At 38.6% G+C, this 23,053-nt stretch overlaps 1 protein-coding gene across 11 annotated transcripts in view; it reads right to left on the bottom strand.

The window, feature by feature from the left end:
• Nucleotides 1-23,053, bottom strand: part of MAST4 (microtubule associated serine/threonine kinase family member 4) — a 293,964-nt gene that overhangs the window by 164,230 nt on the left and 106,681 nt on the right. For 4 of the 11 annotated variants that reach the window (XM_038170079.2, XM_038170081.2, XM_038170083.2 and 1 more), the window contains one exon: nt 14,964-15,038. The exons of 5 other annotated variants lie outside the window; for them this stretch is intronic. In XM_038170079.2, coding sequence (XP_038026007.1) covers nt 14,964-15,038 — 75 coding nt within the window. The remainder of the gene's footprint in view (nt 1-14,963; nt 15,039-23,053) is intronic. 2 more of the 11 variants (XM_072031755.1, XM_072031756.1) reach the window with 1 other exon arrangement.

The raw sequence follows: 23,053 nt of genomic DNA, 5'->3' as shown, positions 1-23,053 counted from the left end.
ACAGGCCTACAGACTGCTGTAGGGAAAAACAGACTGATGTCAAGATCTTCAGGTCACATACTTATCAGAAAAGACAGTGGAGTTTTAAAAAAATAAAATAAAAAATCCTTCAGTACCACTCTGTATGGTTCTCAGGGACCATTTCTGTCCCAGAGGATGACACCATGCTCTTCTGCCCTTGCCCTGCATAGAATCCTCCCCTGGGAAGTTCCAGTTTTGCTGTTTTTAGGGCTGTTTCATTCCACACCAGTCACACAAAGCAGATTTAATGGACCACACACTCTTGCCCTTGAGGCCCTTTATGTCAAAAAACGTGGTCTGAAAACATAATAAACCTTGTCTCAGGTTTAAGAGATCTGTGCAAGTCTGTGCCAAATTGCTGCGATGATGCAGTAAGACTCCTGTACCAAATTTAATTGCAGCTATCGTTAGCCAGTTCAAATTCCACACTGTGCATTCTACCATCAATAACATAGTTTCACAACCAACAGATGCTTTTTGATCATTTCAGTAATTATGATTCTTACTCTGGTTCTACACATCTATTAGACATTTCCGTCTGGTCAAGTTCACTCAAGGTACTAGAGTGCAGATAATCAGCCTTCTTAAAAAGACCATAGACTGAATAAAGGACATTACACTTTTTTTCTGGGTCAAAGTCTTCAGCCCACTAACTAGACAAATTGTTCAAATAACAGAAATAAAAAGGTTTTTGTTTTTTTTTTAAAGACATGATAGTTGTCTTAAAAAAAAAAAAAACTAACTTCGTCTAGTTTCTTGTAAATATTGACAACAAATTACAGAAAATTCAATTATTGAATACATCCTCCCTTACATGGGAAGAAGTAAAGATGCCATTAACTTATTGCTAGGTTCATTTTTAAGAAAATCAATGAAGAGCTGACACATTCATAAGCTGCTTCATAAAGATGTAGCTAGTGTTGTCAATACAGGTACAATCCAGTTTGCTTCATCTTCAAACAACAACTGCAAGGTTCTCAAATATTTGCAAGTCTTAAATAAGAGAGTTTTCAGCTGTCAGTGAAGTAGGCTGAAAAAATAAACTTTTTTTTTTTCAGGAAAAAATTTAGTAGTGCATTCTTCAGAAGGAAAAATCTTAAATACGGAAAATAGAGTTTTTTTTTTACCCTGTTAGTCTACTCATCCATCATTGGACATAAGCATCTGAAGGCTTTCTGGTAATCTGTATTATTTAATACACAATTAATACACTGAATTAATAACAGGTTAACACTAACATTAACACAGAATTTATAATAGTAGAAAGAAATAAAAAAAACCAGCCATGGCATACAATTCACCTTCTTATCAAAACTACTGACAAGAGGGATGTTGTGAGGGAAGAATGTAAAGGCTTTTCTTAAGTAAGCAATTATTATCTTTTTGCTGAAGACAAGTTGGGAGATGGCTGCATATCTTTCATTGGTATGTGAGAATAAGGGGAAAAAAGGCAGGGTGAGAATTTTAAGTATAGGAGTGTTTTGATATGTCAGGGAAAGGGCTTGCACTGTGCCTTTTACAAGCTCATCTTGACTCATTTATAAGATTAATATATCAAGTCATTGTATTAATCCAATCTAAATATCTTCTAAGCAAGGCAATGGGAGGTTATGCTTTTTAGTTGATTGCTTCCAGCTTTACCAACACTCTGTTCTTCAGATTCACGTAACACATTACCAAGGGTTACTGTGTGGAAAAAGATCAATCACCTCAAACACCCAGTTAGTGTCACACATCAAATGCCTCTCTCCTGCTGTAATTTTGTTTCCCTGTCAAAGGTGTCTTTTTGCTCTTATGCTAACTTACAGCATTTCCTGGTTCCAAGAATTGTAAAGCCTCTGCCTCCAAAAGTTTTCCATTAACACTAATGTTGAATTTTAAGAGTTTCTTCTGACTTTAAAGACAACTAACCAGTTCTCAAGACAACTAACAGCTAACAACTAACAGCTCAAGACAACTAACCAGTTCTCTGGACCAGTCCTCAGTTCTTTCTCTGAACTTTAAGATAACCTCACTGAGACCTGACTTCTTCCATAATAGGTGTAAATGTAAAATTGTTCTGCCTTTGAGATAACCAAGTGAGTTCATGTTTGGGACACCTCTTTCTTTGCAGTTTTAGTCTGACTTAACATGTCCAAGATGCAATTCAGTATTTGCTTTTCTTATGAAAAGTGATTTGTACCAATACCTTCTTCACTGGAAATGTAAGTCCAGTTAATATCACTTATTTCCCCTTTCTGCGCTAGCTGCCAAAGATATGGGTAATACTAATGCCTTAAACTAAACTCTGACATTCTGCCTGCCAGCTGAGTTTCTCACATTTTTTTCTATCCATCCAGACACAGCCAAATGTTTAACAGGTGTCTTTTTTTTTTTTCTTAGTATGTAACCACAGCAATTAATTCAAAAGCCATCTCTTCACAAGCATTTTCATGAACAAAAATTGCTGCTTCTGCATTTGCACATTCTGGAAGGTAGTTACTATGACTCTGGAAACACTCTGTTCACAATTCTCCCTCATCACCTACCGAATATTTATTGGCAAAGAACACAAGGCTGCTGTTAAATATTTCAGGTGCATTTTTAGCTTACATGTTCTGCATGTTAATTTTCTCCCCTCTCATATCAAACATTAAAAAGAAAAAAAAAGTGCAAATTATGAACTTGGAGTCACAAATCAGCCAGAAATACCGTATACTTTAATAGGAGATACATGTAAACTACAAAATTAAGAAGCCCCTTAAACTCAGATTTAACCAGAAAAGGCCACATTTTGCCTACTTCGATATTCTGCATTCTACACAACTCATTTTAATCCCCTCAGTTAACTTCTGTGCTTTTGTTACAGGCACTGTTGACTGCCTCTTTCAAAGCAGAAAGATATCTGTGCATCAGTTCCATCAGTACTTAAATGTGATGTAAAAGGAATACCCTAACGCCTACTCAAATCTAGGCATTGTTAATTTAAATGCAAATTATCCAGATTAAAAAGAACGCCTAACAGGCTACATATATAAAACACATAATAAAAAGAAATCAATTGCTTTATGTACAACATGGAAGCAATGTAAATAACCTATGTGTATTTTCCTATAGATGAACCAGATACTATGGCAATATTAAGGTTTATAACTGACTGAACTAAGTTAACAGCAGTTAGACATGTTTCATTTTACCTACTACTCTTCTATGAACAGTTAACATAGGAAATCCTGTATCATATGGAAAAAAATGGAAAGTTTCAGAATGATTCCATGCATTAACAATAAGCATCTTCCTAAGAAGAACACTACATATTTTCTGAAGTCCTTCCAATGATGAGATCTGCAATAGCATTTAGCAACTGAAAGAGCTTAGCAAGACCTACATTGGCTAAGAGATACTATACAAATGACGGCCACTGTTTTTTTTCAAAAAAATAAACATAGATCAGTGAACAGCTCCCACATCTGAATGCAAAAGCTTTAAAAGTAGCATTGTTTTTAAGTAGACAGTATTGCAATGGTTTCTTCAGAGACAGTAGCAAGAATCTAAACTGATGACTAATAGTCAAAGATATTCTCTGAAAAGATTCAGAGACAGACACTGGAAGATGTTTTTGGAAAGAAGAATAAAATAAATTTGACCGGATGAAAGAAGTGGTACAAATGTTGACAGGGTAAGTGATCACAAAAAAAAAAAAACCATCCCTTTATGGGAATAAAACTCATAAACACAGACAACGAGAGGAAAGAAGACAATATTTTAAAAACATGTATATTGGCATATCTAATGCCAATTTGGTTATGTCAACCGAATCCATAAGTGTTCAATGCTTCAGGGGCATACTGCATCAATTAAAAAAGGAAAAAGACCGTACCAGTAACTTACTAGCCAAATGAGGAACAGTAATGAAGTTAAGAACTAATGCTAATAAGCATAGTATGAGTATCTCCACTGTACTTTAAGTTTTCATCCAAAAGCAGCAGTGGCAAAACACACAAGTTCCACTTCTTTACAACAATAATGCAACATGGCTTATTTGCAGAGCAGATACTGTTATTAGTAACAGGCTAAAAAAAAAAAAAAACCACAAACACACATACTAAATGAGAAGCACAAATCCCCTTCAGAGAGAGCCACTTGACAGCTGCCAAAATTAATGCAGTAAAACTTTGTTTTCATTTTAAAGTCATCCAGTCTTTACTTCTTTCAAATACTTCCTAGTAAAATATAACAGAAAAATACTGCTTTTGGTTTTATTTGTTGCCATGTTGCATTCTGAACTTTATTATCCCAATCTTTTAAAAAATCAATAAGCAACTATGTTTCTTTACCTAAAAAGTGTGAAATTTCTGAGAGAATTTTCCACTTCAAAGTACACTAAATCATTCCATCTAACACATCGTCAGAAAATCCATGCTCCCTGCTGACCTGCTGTTGTACAGCCTATGTCACCCGTTGGCAAAGTACCATATCACCTCATGACTAGTGGAGAAAATGCATTGACTGCAAAGTGTTTAGAACACCAGAGTTAGCTAGATTCCAGCTACCAAGGTTACACAAATAATCCCATCTTTGTAACTGAAGAGTGCTATCACTGATGAAGGGGGAAAAAGAATTAATTTAAAAAAGTAAATCACACAAGTCATCAAACACCAGCTGCTGGCAGAACTGTTCAGATGAATAAACAACGATAGTTTATCACAGCTAGAAAACCCTAAATCTGCACTGAGTAAAGCCATGAGTTTCTCAAGATTCTTTTAATTACGCATGAAAAGCAGAGGCTTTTTAATGGACATACCTACCCAGGATTTTATCTACCATTAAAAAGCAAAAGAATAAAGCAACAACAGCATGCAGTGGCTAGCTTCAACACTTTTCTCCTCAGTTCAACAGTGATGTGGATCACAAACTGGCTGAACATCTGGACCTGGAGCAGTGCTCAGAGGTGCTAAAGTCTAACTGGAGGTGAGTAATGAGTGGAATACCCTAGGGTCAATACTGGGTTCAGTCCTGTTTAACATCTTCATTAACGATCTGGATGATGAGGGTAGAGGGCACCCTCAGTATTTACAGAGGACAAGAATCTCATGAAAAGCAACAAGAAGTGCAGAGTCCTGCACCTAGAGAGGAACAACCCCAGGCACCAGGGCAGGCTGGGGGCCGCCCAGCTGAGAAGCAGCTCTGCAGGAAGGGACCTGGGGGTCCTGTTGGGCACTAAGCTGAAGGTGAGCCCGCAAGGTGCCCTTGCAGCAGGAAGGTTCACAGCATCGTGGGCTGCGTTAGGCAAAGCATCACCAGCAGGTCAGGAGAGGTGATCCTGCTCCACTACTCAGTGACACCTGGAGCGCTGTGTCTGGTTCTGGGCTCCCAGTACAAGACAGACCTGGACGTACTGGAAAGAGTCCAGCAGAGGGCTACAAAACTGTCCAAAGGTCTGGAACATCCCTTCTGTGGGGAGAGGCTGAGAGCCGCGACTGTTCAGCCATGGGCAGGGGAGGCTGAAGGGGATCTTGTCAACGTGTACGAACACCAGAAGGGAGGGTGCAAAGAGGACTGAGCCGGGCTCTTTCCAGTGGTGCCCAGCGCCAGGACAGACGGCACCGGGAACCAGCTGGAATACAGGAGGTCCCAACCAAACACCAGGCAGCACTTCCATGCTGTGCAGGTGATGGAGCACTGGCACGGGTTGCCCAGAGAGGCCGTGCAGCCTCCAATTTTGGAGATCTTCAAAAACCACCTGATCGTGGTTTTTGGGTGGACATGTTGCTGGACATGTTGCTGGGTGCCCCTGCTGAGTAGGGGTTGAACCAGAGGGCCTCCACAGGGCCCTTCCAACCATTCTGGGATTCTTGACAATAGAGCTGCTAGAGACCATTACACTTAAAGGAATCTAGTTCCCTTCCTCTTACCAGCATCTGATCGTGATAACTGACAATTCTGTTACGGCTCCAATTATACAGTGAGCATGTTCAGCAGCTGCTGTTAAACAGCTGTGAAAATCAGTAACTAGAAGATAAACTGATTAAGCCTGACTGCGGCATGAAAGACTCGCCTACATTTAAGCTTTGGTTGCAACAGTTACTGCAACGGTTTTTGTTAGGCATTTCACAGAGGATGGAATGGGCTAAAATAATTAAATAAAAAAAATCATGTTTATTCTTTTTTCCCCAAGACTGGTCACTACTAGCAAAACACTAGCCTTGCTCTATCTTGACACACTCACAATCATCAGCTTGAACAGACTCCATATACTGAAAGGGGAAAGTACTTCTCTAGGAGCCTCAGAACTGAGGTCTGCAGCTGCTCTTCACACATAAGGGTAAAAGGGAAGATTCTCGTCAGGCCAGGAACAAAGCTCACCAACTGCTCACTTTTTCACGAGAAATATGAGCTACAGCAGAGGCAAAATATATATATATATATTAAGCCTTCATCAGGCAACAAAAATACCTTACAGAAAAAGGCAAATTTATATTTGTGCTGCTTGTCGTTTCAGGTATCCCACTCCTTATGCAATTAAAGGTCTCAAAATCAGAGATTTTGCTTAACACTGACATTTTAATAGGTATTTATAAATTTAAGTTTTTCAGTTCAGCTGACCCCAAGGCTTTCTAGTAAGTAATACACTCCACTGATGTGGAAGATAGGCTCAAGTTCTAGGGCAAAGGTCACACTGGAAAAATTGAGACTGGCTGGAGAACAGCAAGGTAAATATTAACTCTGTGAAAACTATTTGTGTAACTATTTGTTAAAACAGTTGGTCAAAATGTACATTTTTTTTTCACTTAACTATAGCCTCATGCTCCTATGAACAAGCTGAAAATTAGTTTTCCAACATAGCCCTAAGTGCACTGAAAGAGCCACACTAATTTCTGCCACTCCCAGAAGAGTGCACCTCCTATGTAACTTAGGGAGCAATATTCTCATGAGCTTTTCTCTTTTCCTCTATTTTAAACTCAAAAATAACTCTTCATGGGCCTTCTCATGACATACCTGTTTTCTACCTCATTTTCTGCTTGTTTGCTGCACTTACTGCTTGATTGCAAAAAGCTATTGTCACTAGAACAGAACAGTTCATTGGGAGGGGACCTTCACAGAGCACCAAGTCCAACTGCCTGACCCCTTCAGGGCTAACCACAAGTTACAGCATGTGTCTGAGGGCATTATCCAGATGCCTCTGGGCACTGACAGGCACAGGGCAGCAGCCACCTCTCCAGGAAGCCTGTCCCAGCGTTTGACCACCCCCACGGTAAAGGAACTTTTCCTCATGTCCAGGCTGAACCTCCACAGCACAGCTTTGTGCTGTTCCCTTGTGTCCAGTCATCGGTGAGGCTGCACCAAGACTAAACATAGTGGGAGAATCACCACGTCTGAGCAGCTGTGCAGTGCTCAATGCACCCCAAGATGTGGCTTTCCCTCCTGGCTGCCAGGGCACACTGCTGGCTCACGCTGAGCCTGCCGGCAGCCAGCACCCCTGGAGCCCTTTCTGCTGAGCTGCTCCCCAGACACTCATCCCCAAAACTTGCCCATGTCCTGCACTGCTCCGTCCCAGGTACAGAACCCAGCATTTGACTTCGTCAAACTGCACTGGCAAACTTGCTGAGGGTGCATTCCACTCCTGCATCCAGATCACTGGGAAAATGGAACTAGCCCTTGAACTACTCTTCCTGCATAGTGGGCAAGAGACTACATCCTCATCACCAGCTGTTCCAGGCATCTTCAATTACCACTCACTGCTCCAAGAAAAGAAGAATTGATTTCAACCTCTCCAAATACAATATGGGAGAAATCCCATGAATCTTATTCATGCTACACTGCTGTCCCTGCTGACGTTATCCAGCTCCTTTAGTTAGCTGCAATCTCAATTTTGAGTACCCACAGTAGTGAAGACAAGATGGAGAAGGTAATTTTTCTTTGGAGATATGTGGGTTTTTTTTTGTTTTTGTTTTGTTTTGTTTTTAAGTATTTCTAATCAGAAAGGAATCATAACACCAGCATTAGCCGTCTGCTATTTTTATCTGGAAGTCTCAAGACGCCTGCACCAACAGATACATCTTCTGCATCAATCACTGCTCTAACAACTCTGATGCATGCAGGAAGCTCATGTCTATTGAACACCAGCTTCCTAATACTGACAATGAAAGTTCCTAGATCAGTGTTGGAACATTGTAAGAATTTGTGAACTCTTGACATAAAGTAGATCACAGCCTAGGCAAGGTTTTCAGCTAAAAACAATGGTAGAAAGACAATCCTTCTTAAATACAGAAAGCAAAACTTAAATATTGATAAATCCTCTTCCACTATTTATATCATTATTTGGTCTCTCTGTATCTGCTACCAATAGTCTCAGGTATATTTTATAAGTTTTTTTTTTTTTTTGGACTACTAGCATTCTAGCAAAGCTGAGATTAGGATGCAGATAATCTTTTGGTTTATTGCCATTTTATAGCCAATTTCATCCCACTCCTCATCCAATATGGCAGATGGATTGTTCCAAGTCAAACTGCAGTAAATCACATCAGCAACAGTATTAACTTTGTGCAAGCATTACATTTTTCACATTTCCTTTTACCTTTGACTGATCTTCCTGTTCACACTGTTAATAAGGTCTAACCGGGTAAGTGAAGGTTGCTTGAATTTATATCTCTATTTAGTATGCTTGTTTGCAAGGTTATGTTGTGAAATATCTAATAATTAATGGAAAGAACTCTCCAAAGGCACAGGGGTTTCATATGTGAGTGGTAAAACTGTCCATCTCAAAGACTTCCTTGGTGTCCACTTCAATTATGCATCTCTTTGACATGAAATTAAAAATTGAAGAGTAGACAGATACAGCTTTTTCTCTACACTGTTTTTAAGCCAGCAGGAGGCAACACAATCTCAATCTGCCACAGGGAATGGTATAAAAAATTCTTCCTACATTGATTTATATGAGACATCTGACAGGCTAAGTCCAGCACCAGCATGAGTCTGCATTCATGCTATCAAGACCAAAACATTTAAGAAAAGCACCAGCGTATTCTGGATAATAATTTTCATTATTGAATATAAGTGCATGCAGAATAAAATCATCTTTTGGGGGAGAAAAGGGACTTTTTGGTGACACAAATCTTGTCTCAGTATGTTTGAAGTCTCTCCTGAGAGTTGTGTTTCTTTTTTCTTCAGTTCTACAATTCTGTTCTACTCCAACCCTTTTACTTATGTCCACACTATGCAGGCTTCCCACACTACACTTAAATAAGGATGTATGCCCACCAATTTAACTACATCTGAAGCTCTAGAAGTTCTTCAGTTGCCTTTTTGTATACATATGGGCATTTACATAAGTCAAAGAATTTCTAATACTATTTCTATCCAAGATATTTCTATTTTTAATCAATCAGGAGGCATGCAAGCACACGGATGGATGCCACACATTCAAAGTAACAGCTGCAAACTTCTAATTATAACTTGATACTACCTTCTACAAAACAAGGGTTTTAGTAAGGAGAAAGGGGAGTATTGCACATTTATTTTGTTTCCATTCGGAGGAAGAAGTTTATAAAACTGATCTAATACAATGAATAATACACTAGTGACAGACTTATTTGTTCAGAAAACCAGTTCTGTAAAGAAGTCAACCCTGACTTGCCAAAGAGAACACCCATGTGTGCTATCTGGCTGCAAACTATCTTCTGCTTCTATTTATATGACTGCTAGACTCTCCATGACCTTTGGTAAATATAACCTTCTAGCAATCAATTGGCCATCAAATCAAATCAAACTACTATCGGCTGTTGCCAGAAAGGAGTGTTAAGGAACAGTATTTCTTTGCAGTCCCCGGCCTATAATGTATAATTTCTTTTTTTAAATGAGATCATGTGATGCACAAGTTACAACAATACCTTACTCCTGAAGTAGACTCATAGGCAAGAAAACATGTTTTTTAAAACCTTTATTTGTATATGCTGCAGAAATTCTTCAGTCTAAGTTCAATAAAGTTTACTGTACTCTAACTGCTAAAGTACTCACATCAGAATGACTTAAAACATAAATAAACTTAATCTCTGCTGAACTGTCCTCTCTTTAAAATCAGCTTGGTGTTTTTCATTCAATTGATTCTTCTGTCAGCATTGTCTTTTTTTGTTTTTTTTTTGCAAGCTAACAACATTCAAAGCAATCCTCGTAATTGTTACAGATGTGCCCAAATTATAGTGCCAGCCTCTCTGGAATACAGCTTTATTCTTAACATTCTCACCAGCTTTATTCTTTTTACTGAAACACCTCAAGTGTTTGGGAATAGTCTGAATGTTTTCCCTATGCCTCTTTCTCAATTTCCATGTCCCCATATCAAATTGATTTTTGACCATTACCTTTCCCAGCTTTATAGATGAGTGCTTCCTTTTGCCTTTAATTATTTACATAATTCCTGTAGCACTTTAACATTGACTACCTGTGCTCAGTTTGTGACTCACAAAAATGTTCCAACAAACAAACTACCCTGTAACCTTTTAAGCTTCTGTTTCAAGGCACCACCAAATTATGAAATATAACCAGTAAAAGATGGGTACAGATGACACCTGTACTATCTTCTGTGTATGCCAAAAACAAACTCTGCTCTGTGTGTTTAAGTGGACTAGTTAGAAGCCACCATTTTTTAGCATCCATGCTGCCTGTCAGCTAGAAGATGCAATGACAACAAAAAGGCTACTTCTGATCAGGCAGACACCAGCACGCAGCTAGTATCTCACCCATCCATCCAGGAGTAACTCAGGCTGGAAAGGACCCTGGGAGGTCACCTGGTCCAACTCTCCATGCAAAGCACAGGTAACTTCACAATGAGATCATGTTGATCAGGGTCTTTTCCAGTCAAGTTTTGAATATGTCCAAGAATGAAGTTTCTGCAGCCCCTCTTTGTCCAACTTCTTGCAGTGCTTAAACACCTTAACTGAGAAAAAATTCTTCTACCTATTTAGATTTTCCCCTTCTGGCAACCCGTGTTTCCCCTCTCATCTTTTCACAATGCACCTCCACGAGTTATAAAATCTTCTCTATAACCATCTATTAGTGAAAGACAGCAATTAAATCCAACTCAGCTTTCTCAATCCTAAACAAAGTCAGCTCCTCAGCCTCTTCGTGTACATTGAGAACTCCAGTATCTCTCTTGTATGGGGAGCTCAAATCTGGATGCAGCTTTTCAGATGCACCTGTAAAGTGACAAACTGAGGGAAGCAGAGGGTTCATAGGAACTTACCGGCTAAGCACTTTAAGTACTTTCTGCATAATTCGTGATTACAGCAACAAATACATAAAGGTCCTATTCATACCTTCAGCTGCTGTTTAGCACTAGTTATGCAAGCAAAATAAATGTTTCTGCTACTGTTTGTGGCTTCTTGTTCTGCTGCCAAATGGTCACTCATCCCAAAGCATAATGTGAGGTAAATCAACACTGATATTGATCGGAGCAAGTACTGCTCCAATACCTAGGGAAAACCCAGAATAGTCTCTCTCAATACCTTTTTATTATTTCCCTTCACAGATGCAGGCATCAGCATCAACTATTCCCAGCCTGGCAGAAAATTTCTGACAAAGGAGACTGAAGACATGAGAAACCTATGGAGAAGCAGCTTGTTACTGTCTGAAGCCCAGCTTTCACCAAATCCATGAAGAACCACAATGCTAGACACAAGCTTATGACAGACCGGTTGGTTGACAAGATCCACTGTGCAACATTAGATGTCACATATGCATGTGATCCATGCCTGCAGTACTACCAGGGTGCTGTCAGGGTCCTTGCCCAAGGCTTCCCCTGATGCAAAGTATAGACTGAGGAATGGAACAGGATACACCTCCCAAGGGCTTCTTCAGTTTAATTAACCAGAGGGTTATTGGCATTCTAACACTTCACAGAAAGTGACTGGCTGACATAACACTTGAATACTGCAGCTGGCTATGCTAGCCCAATTCACAGCACTTTATTACTGTCTTTTACCAGGACAGGCCAAGATCCCCTCCCTTCAGGAACACTGGTCAGCAGTCACTCACCAGCAGTCAATACGTGTCCCTTGCTACTTTGGGTCTCCCCAGTCACTAACGCACACACGCACCTCATACAGGTGCGTATATGATCTAGTATATGATCTGCAGGATGCAGGCTGAGACCTATGTCAATCACCTGTAGTCAGCTGAACACAGGTGGAGGATCTTATGGTCAAGTTGCACACCAATATCCTCCGAATTGCTGAGCGACATACTACCTCTGCAATGGATTGATTAGACACTATGCACAGAGAAAATAAGATGTGGCTGGGCTTTTCAGGTCTCCTTTAACCAGCCCGACACCAACACCAGCATTAAACCCAGCTCATACATCTTCTACGCACATACAATGTGGCCTTAGCAGCACAAGCCTGAGCAGAACAGTAACGTCTGTGCATTTGTCAAGAGCCCTCAAACATTCAAAGGCACCCTTGTCACCAATTATATACTAGCAGCTATTTTTCACCATTAAAAGCACTAGATATAAAACAATCTGTCCCACAAACACAAGCAGCTGCTGCTTCCATGAGCAACACTGCCTTGTTTGCAAGTCTCCCAAATACTTTTCTTTTCCTATGCCCAGGAGGTTAGGAGCCAGATGCAAGAAACCCAGGGATCAGACATGCAAACCAAAACATCCTTACAAGCCCACCAGTGGACTTTCCGAGGCATAAAAACAGTATTCCTTTGCAAGTCTTTGACTGTCTTACACTACCCCCAGCAGTAGCCCTGATACAGGCAACAGTTTCTGCAAGCTGTGCAGCCTGGGCTTCCATAACATCCTGCCACCTGGGCAAACAGCTGCTGCACAGGAAGGCAAAAGGAATAAAAGGGATCCCACCAATCTTTACAGAGCCAAGAGACAACAGGCCATTTCAAAGTAATGGGTTTGTTTGCTTTTATTTTAAAAAATAGGAAGAGCCAAACCAACAAGCTTAAAGACATGCCAGCTTTGTTGATGGCAATTCACTTCCTCTCTTCAACCTAAAAGCATCAGGCAAGGTTCCCCTGGCTTTAAGAGAGCAGCAAGACCAGCAGACTGCTGGCTTCTGCACACCTAGCCCTAACTACAAAGAGCAACTGGCAGCTCTTCCTGAGGCAATAAACTGAGACTGAGTTGTGTGATTAAAAAAAACAAACAAACAAACAACAAAGAACCACTGGAAAAGTTGACAGTCTTGTTGCCTTTCTACAGCTTCTTACTTCCGGAATTATTTGCAGTTGACTCTCAGTCCTGTTCTCCGAGTCTTGATGGAGAAAGCTTCCCTGGACCCCAAAGCCCCCAAAATCATCAATGTCTTGTAGGACCAAGCAAAACAATTAAAAAAAAAAAAAGGCTGCCTCAAGGGCACTGCAGCAGGTATGTCTGCAGAGGTGCAGAGAGTTAGCAAGTTAACTGTTTTGTAGGGCTTGCAGGCAAGCTACATTCCTCGTGTGCTAAAGCATCTTCCAAGCAGATGGTCATTCACAGGCTGCTGACAATGTTTATAGGTGGAGAAGTGTGGATGACATGCTTTGTGCTAAGAGTTCCCCTTTGGATGTTGGGCTGGAATCCAGAAGCAGTGAGCTGCCAATGGACTTGTCCCAGTGCATCAGGATATCCTCCCAGCAGCAAAGACACAAAGCTAGCACAGCTTATGTCCTCAGGATAGCACTCTGGTATGTATTTTTCCTTTGGCTTTTCACAAAGAGGGAATTACCTGGAGTGATTCCTGTGTATATTAATGCACATAGAAACGGTCTTGTCAAGAAACAGTATAGAGTTAGCAAAAAAATAATACCTGCTCCTAAGTAAACTATTTAAAGAAATAAATGTTTCACTCACTTTTGCATCTGTAACCCCAGAACTGCCCTTTCCTAGCCCCTCAAAATGTTCTGACAATGTTGTACTTAGTACTGAAAATGTTGCTACAGTCCAAAATGAATAAATAATACAATTGCCATCAGTAAAAGTCAACACAACTAAAACCTAGTGAGTCAACACACTTAACAACAGAAAGACTCCGTCTAACAACAGTGATTTCAGCCACAATTTAGAAAGCAAGATAAGACAGTTTCTGTCCATGTGTAATGCAATTCTTTTTTTTTTTTTTTCCTTAAAACCACAGCTCAGAATTCTTTCAAGACCAGGACTACCACCACTGATCTACTTCAATCCGTATCAATTGTTATACAAAAATATTACCATCAATTTTTGCACATATCAAAATCAAAAGCAAAGTAGAGAGCGGGATTTTTGGAGGATGGTACTAACGGATACACAGCTTAATTTTTGCTTAAATCTAACAAGAAGTAGCAAAAAACAGGTACAGCTGAACAGCTACAGATGTTCTGAAATATACACTATAAAACAGTTTATTAGTCTAGATATTAAAAGTTCTGCAATATCACAGTCACTGAGTATCTCAAACTTTTTTGCATACTGTTACCAGAAAACACCTCTAAAAAGGTGGATCAGTCTTGTGAACCTAACCAGTACTGCTATTGTATGTGTTAATACATGCTTTTGATGCCAAAGTCTTTTTTTTTCTCTGAAAGTTCCTATCAGAAGTTGATAATAGAATACTTGATTATTTTTCATATCTTGCCAGTATTTTAATCAATGTAAGCCTTTTGTTTAAGACACAAAGAATTGACAAGTTGAAGAAAATAGACATAATGGAAAATAATCAAACCAGAACAGTCCACACAGCTTCTTTTCAGTATGCAGATACATCTAAAAATTTATCCCAGCGTTTTAAAGTACAAGAGTTCCACACCAATAGGAATCTCACCAGTGCTGAAAATTCACCTTTAGAGACAGAATGATCGTATCACTTGCAGACAAGTAATAACTGTATCTCCTACCAAGCACACATAAGGTCTTCTCTTTAGTAACAAATATTCTGCTGACATAATATTCCACTTCTTAAAAACGGTCCTTCAATGAAAGCACTCACTTTTGAAGCCGCTGGTTCCACTAGTCTCTGACGGTGACGTGTTGAGCTGAAATGACTCTTCTGAGGCGTCCCTTCCTGACAGCAAATGGAGAAAGGAGAGGGAGAAGAACAGAGAAAAGGGAGGGAAATGGATCGTGGAGGGGATGGAATGGAGGATGTTGGAGAAGGGAGAGGGAGAGTATTTAACTGAACTGCATTTTCACTAACTCTGTAAAAGCTTTATGAAATCAAATTTCAATAATTTCATCATACAAATATCAAAGAAAATGAACCTTTTGGTAGAAGTAGCCTCATAAGGCTTTTATTTATGTATTATTCATATGCATTTAATGATGCATATGCTGTGTACTTTAAATAAGCATATATACAAGCCTACTTCATTTTTAGATTAGCACATTAAGATCAAGATTAATTTTGCTGTTCTCATGTCTTTATATTATCTTACATTTTCCATATCCATGTAAGCTGCTGCACACAAAAGAATCCAACCCATCAGTCATGTTGCCCAGCTGGATCTATACTCTAACTCAAAGATCGGCACCTATTCTAGTGAAATACAACCAAGACTTCCATTCTCCACCCAAAGCTTCAACAATCAACTACTTTATGTTTTAGAGATATGTACCTAGCAGAGATTAGTACCTGTTCCTGAGAAAACTTGAGAAGTAAGAGATTCACCCATGGAAAGGATAATCATTTCCTCTTTCAAAGGAATCTGAAACTGCATTCCACAGAAAAACACAGAAGAACCACAGTCTTTGGATTATTTAATATAATACCTTGCTGTAACCAGGCTGAAAATTACCTGGATTTGCAAAAGTAAGATTACCTCTTAGACTTTAAACAGAGAACCAAATGGTGCACTGTTTGTTCTTGTTACTTCATTTGGTTTCCCCATCTTAAGTAAACAAAATTCATATCAAACAGCCTCTAGAATAGGGAACCAGTTCGTCCCTAATGTTTTCCTACATGGAGCTGCTTGCATTTCAGAAAAGTAAAAACTAATATATCATCCCAATGCATACTCAAACTGCTTAAATACACACAAAAATTGAAACAAGAAACAAATATAAAATTTGAGCAAAAAAATGTATTTTTAACAACTAAGTTGTAAAGTTTTAGTTTGTACAAGGGAGAAGTATTTGCTTCTCCTTTTCCTATAATAAAAGGAAAAAGCGCCATAGATTTTATTTATTTTGCTGGGCTTCCAGTCCATCAGACCAGTACATCAGATTATTAGAGAGGCTTTGTATCTTTTTCACATTCACGCTTTCCCCTTTACTGAAATTTTCATCTTGATATTTTTCAGACATCATAAAGCTGTATCAAAGAGGTGCTCCTCTAACACAACTAAGAAATATTCTACATTCAGGTATTAGAATAAAGAGCTTTTATAGAAAATGATTATATTTATCCCTACATCTTGACAGACTAAATACTTACTGCCAGCTAAACAGTTTTGCAATGTTTTAATCATCTAAAACAACAGCACTTACTCTGTTTGCTTTCAAAGTTCAGTAAATTTCTAAGCTAATTTTCTATGCAAATTCTACTGAATATGGTTACTGAATTTTCAGCAAGTAATTCATCACAAACAGACTGAAGATTAAACAGCTACTCTGTCATTTCTAGAAATTGTAAGGCAACCACAAAATTTAACTTGCTCTTTAACTTCGTAAATATTACTTTTATCAAAAATAAACACACTCTACTGCATTTCAAATTTCAGCCTTTATTTAGGCTGAATAATTAAAAAATCATATAATCATAATAAAATCATTATCAGATGTTACCAAACTTCCAGAATTATAAAATATTTATATAAAATATGAAATATTATAAAGCATCTTAATATGCAAAAAAAGTATAAAATGCTTAGCGACTTCAATAATATGCTGCTTTATGATCATCATCATTGCTGAAATTCGCCTGGCGGTCTCATTTCTTTCCGACAACAGGAAAAAAGGCCTATCACCACCACTTAGAGGCTTTGTAAAAAGAAGCAGGTTCCTGGAAAAATCTATAGGATGCAATGAACTATGAGTACAACAAACTACTTCCAGAAGACACACTTTTTTCACATGAATAAACAGCTATATCTAAGAGGCAAAAAAAGGAGAAAGAAGACTGCAAGCAACTAAGCAAAGGAGCAAGAACATAGTAGTGAAACAGAGTCCCCTTGCCTCTGTCAGAGTGCTGGTCAGGAGGGTTGCCAGTAAAGATATACTTTTCTTTCTCTGAGTTCAGTCTTTAGAAACTCATTCCCATTCACTCAGGAAACCATTAGCTGGAGTTCCTAGCAATGTACTAATAGAAGTGCATGAGTAATACTGGTTTCACTGAACAACAGTATGGAAATTTAAGTCAAGAAAAGAAGATAAGACAGATACTGATGGAGCAGCATCTAGATCTGACTGAATTGCATGCTTAGTGTCTGACTGGAACTATTACTGTGTCTTTGGCAATAACCATGAAGTGCTCCTTAATAATTCTTACTGTGAATAGTTTTACCCGTCTTGTACCAACAGAGCTGCGGGAATTAATCACTAATATTTCATCCTACCTGCTTACTTAAATGGCTTCCTGGAATCAACAGTACAAAATCATACTCAATCAGTCAAATGCTCTGATACAGTCCCTTGAGGAAAGGCCAAGTAATAAAAAAAATCATTAACTTCTCTAGTGAATAAGTGCATCCAGAAGAAGTTTCATAGAGAACAACCACAGTTTTGCAAGCTAATTAAGCACAGGGGAAACTAGGCACACAACTCTGTTGACTTCAACATACACAACCAAGCACTTCCCAACTCAGGGTTTTCACTGCAATTAGACAGTAAACGCTACTTCCTTGCTTCCACTTAAGAACCTATTCTCCTTAAAGCTAAATTCAGATGCACAGATTGAACTGTGGAGTCCTTCAAATTTTAAATTTTCATTAACAGCTTTTGTAAAAAGGAATTTTAAAAGTGTTTACATGTATTTACATAGATACATAGAAATTACCGTCAACACAATATTCTGTCACTGCGCTAACTGATCGCTTCTTCCAAACTACAAACCCCATTAAATGTATCAACGTGTTGAACAAAAATTAAACTGACTAATTATGAATGTTTACTTGTATAGAATGTAGAATAACAGAAATCTTGAACATACGTGTTTGTATTTGATCACAAAAGACTATCAAAGTACAGAACTGATCACCATTTACATGTTATATTTGCCAGCAACACTTCCGTACAGTAGTGCAGAAGTATGATTAAGACAAGAAACAGTAATGTAAGCAGACTAAGTCTTGGGAGGAAGGGAGAAATCTATCACCAATATTAAAATATGTCAGAACAATTAACACTGATGGAAGAACTGGAAGTGTTCTTTCCAGGGGCAGAAAAATCTTAACATCATCTTATACTTTAACAACTACTTATAATTTAACAAGTGATAACAAGATAAACACTTCTACACACCACTGCTTTTGCTGGAGTTAAGTGAGAGCATTTTCTACTAACATACACATTAGAAATACAAGATAGTGCAGGAAGAAGTCTCAAAACACTAAGGTTGTCTGAGAAATTGTGCCAACTAGTCAAAAACAAATTAAACATTGGGTTTGCCCATATTTGCCTATAAAATATTTGCCTATAATATTTTTAAACTAGTTTTAGAATAATGTCTCTGAGCAAAGCATACAAATTAACCAGAGGTGGTGTTTTTTTTTGGTTCTGTACTCTCTTCACCATTTTTTTTTTTAAGTACATACTGAGAATGTGAAGCTACAATTACTACAGAACATGAGCACTCTTACTGAAATTGGAAAAAAAAAGTCAAAAGGTATTTATCCAGTGATGTCCATACCCCACAGAGCACAATAGCTGATGATTTTTCCAGGATATGAGATACTAGCTCAAAATCCTCTACCTGCTTAATACTCAGGAGACAGAAGATTTACATCTTGTTTCTTCACCAACGTATTTTAAATACTCTGTCTCAGTCTCTCTATAGACACTCTAATTTGTACAGCCACTCATTGTAGTTGCGAGCAGAAATACTGCAGTCTGCTATTTAAAGCATGCATCTGATGGGGAAAAGATAAGGGTCAAGTGCCTGCACCAAATCAGGATGAAAATTCACGACTGTTTCTCTTTCTCACTTTCAAAGCCAGTATACAAATCCTTCGAAGAGTCTTCTCTAAAAAAAAAAAAAAATCAGAACATTTTTAAAATGTAAGATGGACTTGCTTGTATTTCTGAAAAGATATCCACTGGTTTAATGGAAAATGCACTTCAACTTGTCAAGTATTTCTGTTGATCTCAAGACTCTGCTTTTCCCAACATAATTTTTATCCCTCCTTAACAAAAAACCTTCTACTCTCAGTATGACACCATGCAAACCCAGCTCTAACTCAAAAAGATCTGGTGAAAACAGTCAAAGATTATACATATCACAGTAAGGTTATGTCATATTTAGCCAACAAAAGATAGCGAGTAGTGCAAACTAACCCAAATTAATAGAGTCAGCATCACAGAAGGAGTTAAACATTTGGTTACAGTTGCAGAAGGATTTGCCAATTGTGAAAGACAAGAGAGGATACAAGTCTGGAGACAGTGAACTTCTGTTCTAGAGCACTGATAGCGCTATACATGTAGGTTCCAAGCAGGTAAGTATTTCAGTTGCTACAATATTCACACTAGGGCTTAGTAAGAAACTCCAAAAAGGAAAAAGCCAGCAAAAGATAAAAATCTGCTCTACCCTAGCCCCTTTCTAAGGGTCTTCTTTTGAACAGTTGCAAACAAATGTAGTAATATTTCAGAGGAAAGCAATACCATTTTCACAGATACATTTATAATGAATATTCTCTGTCCTCTGCTTCAATGTAAATAGGGTTAGCAATACAATGGGAAAGTTTTCTCACCGCTTTTAAAGTGTTATTTGTCCTTCCATTACACGATATTCTAAATCCAGAGTGAATAATAGTACTAAAAGGTAGAAACTGCCATAAAAAGAAACACTCTTAGTCCCATCCAGAGAAAAATTAAAACTTGAAATAGTTTTCTGATTAATTTTTTTTGGAATATGAAACCATTTTATGTAAAAGAATAAGCACAATTATAGCGTGCACGTAGTACCCAAAAATTTGATTCACAGCAAATATCATTTGTTATCTTTTAACCTTTCCCTGACATCCAATAAGAAAGTAGGAGAAACTCCTTGGAATACAATCAATCAAAATAGCGAAGTATTCATGAACACAGCAGAAAAAAATGACTTATGTTTCTAGGTAAAATAAAAATAAATAAAAAAAACTTAAAGGTTTAAAGAGCATCTCCCAAAAGGAGAAGTGTTAAGGAAACCTAGCCGTAGTAATTCCTGATAATTTTATTCAGTTGCCCAAGTAATGTAGTGGAGCATTATCACAGACAAAATCTTTGTAGTGCATCAATGCCCCCTTATGCAGGGGAAAAAACAAAACAAAACAAAACAACACTACCATGCCCTTCCCTTTACCATTTAATATATAAACTAATATAGCTGAAAAATGGATGCTGAAAAGGGTCTCCTTCCTTCCTGTTATGGCTTGGAATCACTATAAGGTCAACTTAATTCTTTCTTGACACTAGCTAGCAAGAGTGGTAATCTTCAGAGGCCCTACCTTCCCTCTCATTACATTATATTACATTAACCCATGTAACATGAGATCCTGTACCAAACTGGGAAGCTGGGAATTCTTCTGTTACTGGCATTTTATTTTTTCTTCCTGCCTCTCTTTCAGAATGTACTTCAGGAACAGTCCAGAGCTTTGACAAAAAGACAGTTTACACCAGGAAAAATCCCATTATAACACAGATGTCATTTCACAAGCATAAAAGTAGAACTAAATCAATGTGATTATTCCTATGACAAAGGAATGAATCTTCAAGACTATTAAAATGCATATGTGGGCTGTGCCTCTAATGATACCAGGAATGCTAAAACCATATAAGATTCTAAATCAGAATATACTCTAACAGCTCAGTTTTTTAGCACAAAATAATCAGATGGGTAGACTTGATGCAGTACTGTCTTGTTACGACATTAACATCAACAGATACGTGACACACTGCTAAACTGCAGAGTAGTTTTGATACTACCAGGTAGTGAAACTTGAAACAGATTCCAGATTCATTATCCCCTGTGCAAAAGAACATGGGATAACTCCTTTTTTAGTTTTAAATCATAAATACATTTCACCCGCTTTTCTGCTGCTCATTTGGTACCAGCAGCTCCACTACTTGCTTGGACAAGGAATGAGTTATGGTGCAAGTTGTGCACGGGTCCCCACCAAGAAGACTTCAGTAATAACCAGATTCAGAAGTTCCTCTCCACAGGTCTCCCATTAGCTCATTCCTACCCTGAAGACAGACCTCACTGCTCCCCATACCAAATCTGTACCAAATTTGTAGTTCTATCCTGTGAAACAGGATACTGAAGTGATTCAGGTTACACACAGCTCATACAGAGTCAGAAGGGTCATACCTGCTCCTAGGGTCAGCCTTATAATTTGATAAGTTTGATAAGCTGATAGAATTGGGCTATTGTGAAATTGATCACCGATGACAACAGCTAAACTGGTGAGTTCTTATGCCATACTGCTGCTAAAGCTCTTTATGATGAAATTGTCAGCAAATTCAAGTAAGGATGAATGTTTGTCACTGGGACTTAACATATGGACAGAGATAACTTGAAAGTACAACAGAGATCAGCAATTGTTAACAGAAGTTGCCAGGACAGTGCATGCAAGAAACAAAACTGGAATTAAAGATAAGAATAAAGGTGAGAGTAGAGAGAAAACAGAATGCAGTTCTTTCACTATGGAAGAATTCAATGCATTTCTCATTACATCGTAACCTTACACCCCCCTGGTATTACACTCCAGCTGATAAAAAATTCTTTATGCACACATCAGCTGTATGCACTGCTCCAGACAGGGTTGTCTAATAAGGGCAGACAAACCACAGAGAAAGAAAAAGCTAGGATCAGGGTCAGTGTTTCAGAGGCAGAACTACCTTTCATTTTTAAAGGAAAAAAAAAAGAAAACCTACACACTGAAAATGCAACGCATTCAGAGAAACTGTACAGTTACTACCAGCAAAGCCATACTGTGGATCCACGATATCCTCACAGGGTGAATGTCCTTTCCAGAGGAACAGGTCAGCTGCAATTGATCAGTTAACATGAAGCAACAGTCAGAAAACTATCTCTTCACAAAGGCCGGCATGATTCATGTCACCAAGGGCAAATGGAGGAGAAATGGCAGAATCCTAAGTAATCCCTATCCAAGGGAAAGCATTTTAGGTAGATGGCATGCAGAAAAGTGGTCAGGAAGCAGAAAGGGTCAGAGACTTATTTCATGTTCTAGGTTTGCAGTCCAAGAAATAACCTTGTAGAAAACAGAAGTCTCTGAGGAAAAACACAATAGAGAAAAGGGGCATCACCAGGCACTGATTAAAATATAGTTTAATTCTGAAGGCACAGAAGCCAGAAGGCAGGAGAAGGAGAAAATGTGATTTTGGCTACATAGGCTGGTAAGCCAATTAAGCTACGTACAGGACTTAACACCACTACCAAAAACAGTTTCCATGTAAGAGCAGTTAGCGCTGATAGCAGAGTAATCAGAGATATCAAAAGCATCTGATTTCTGTGTCACAGGCACATGCTCTTACCATGAAGAGATTTCTATCTCCAAATAGAAGTGACAACTGTCCTCTCTTTTCACCCCATTTTTATTAGCTGCCAGACCAAGCTCAGAAGCAACAGTGGCAGCATTCCATAAGGGGAGATGAATATACCAACCAACACCACAACCAGTACCTGATAGATTTGCAGGTAGCTAGCGCTGAAGACAAAATTCACAGCAACAACTTCATCCACACCAGGCTGGACAGTGCTGACAGGTCTATTTCAATGTTTTTGTGTTATTGTCATATTGAACCCCATTCTTCAAGAGCACCTTGTCTGAACCATGATCTTCAAGTATGCTTTATCCAAGACAAGCCCCATGCTATGTCCCCAAGACACACCTGAACCCCAGATTCTACACACTTCAGTGTCCT

This window comes from Anas platyrhynchos, chromosome Z (genome assembly GCF_047663525.1).
Source record: "Anas platyrhynchos isolate ZD024472 breed Pekin duck chromosome Z, IASCAAS_PekinDuck_T2T, whole genome shotgun sequence".
NCBI classification, from domain to species: Eukaryota; Metazoa; Chordata; class Aves; order Anseriformes; family Anatidae; genus Anas; species Anas platyrhynchos.
Note: the sequence above shows the minus strand (reverse complement) of the source record. Positions and strands in the feature narration are given on the sequence as shown.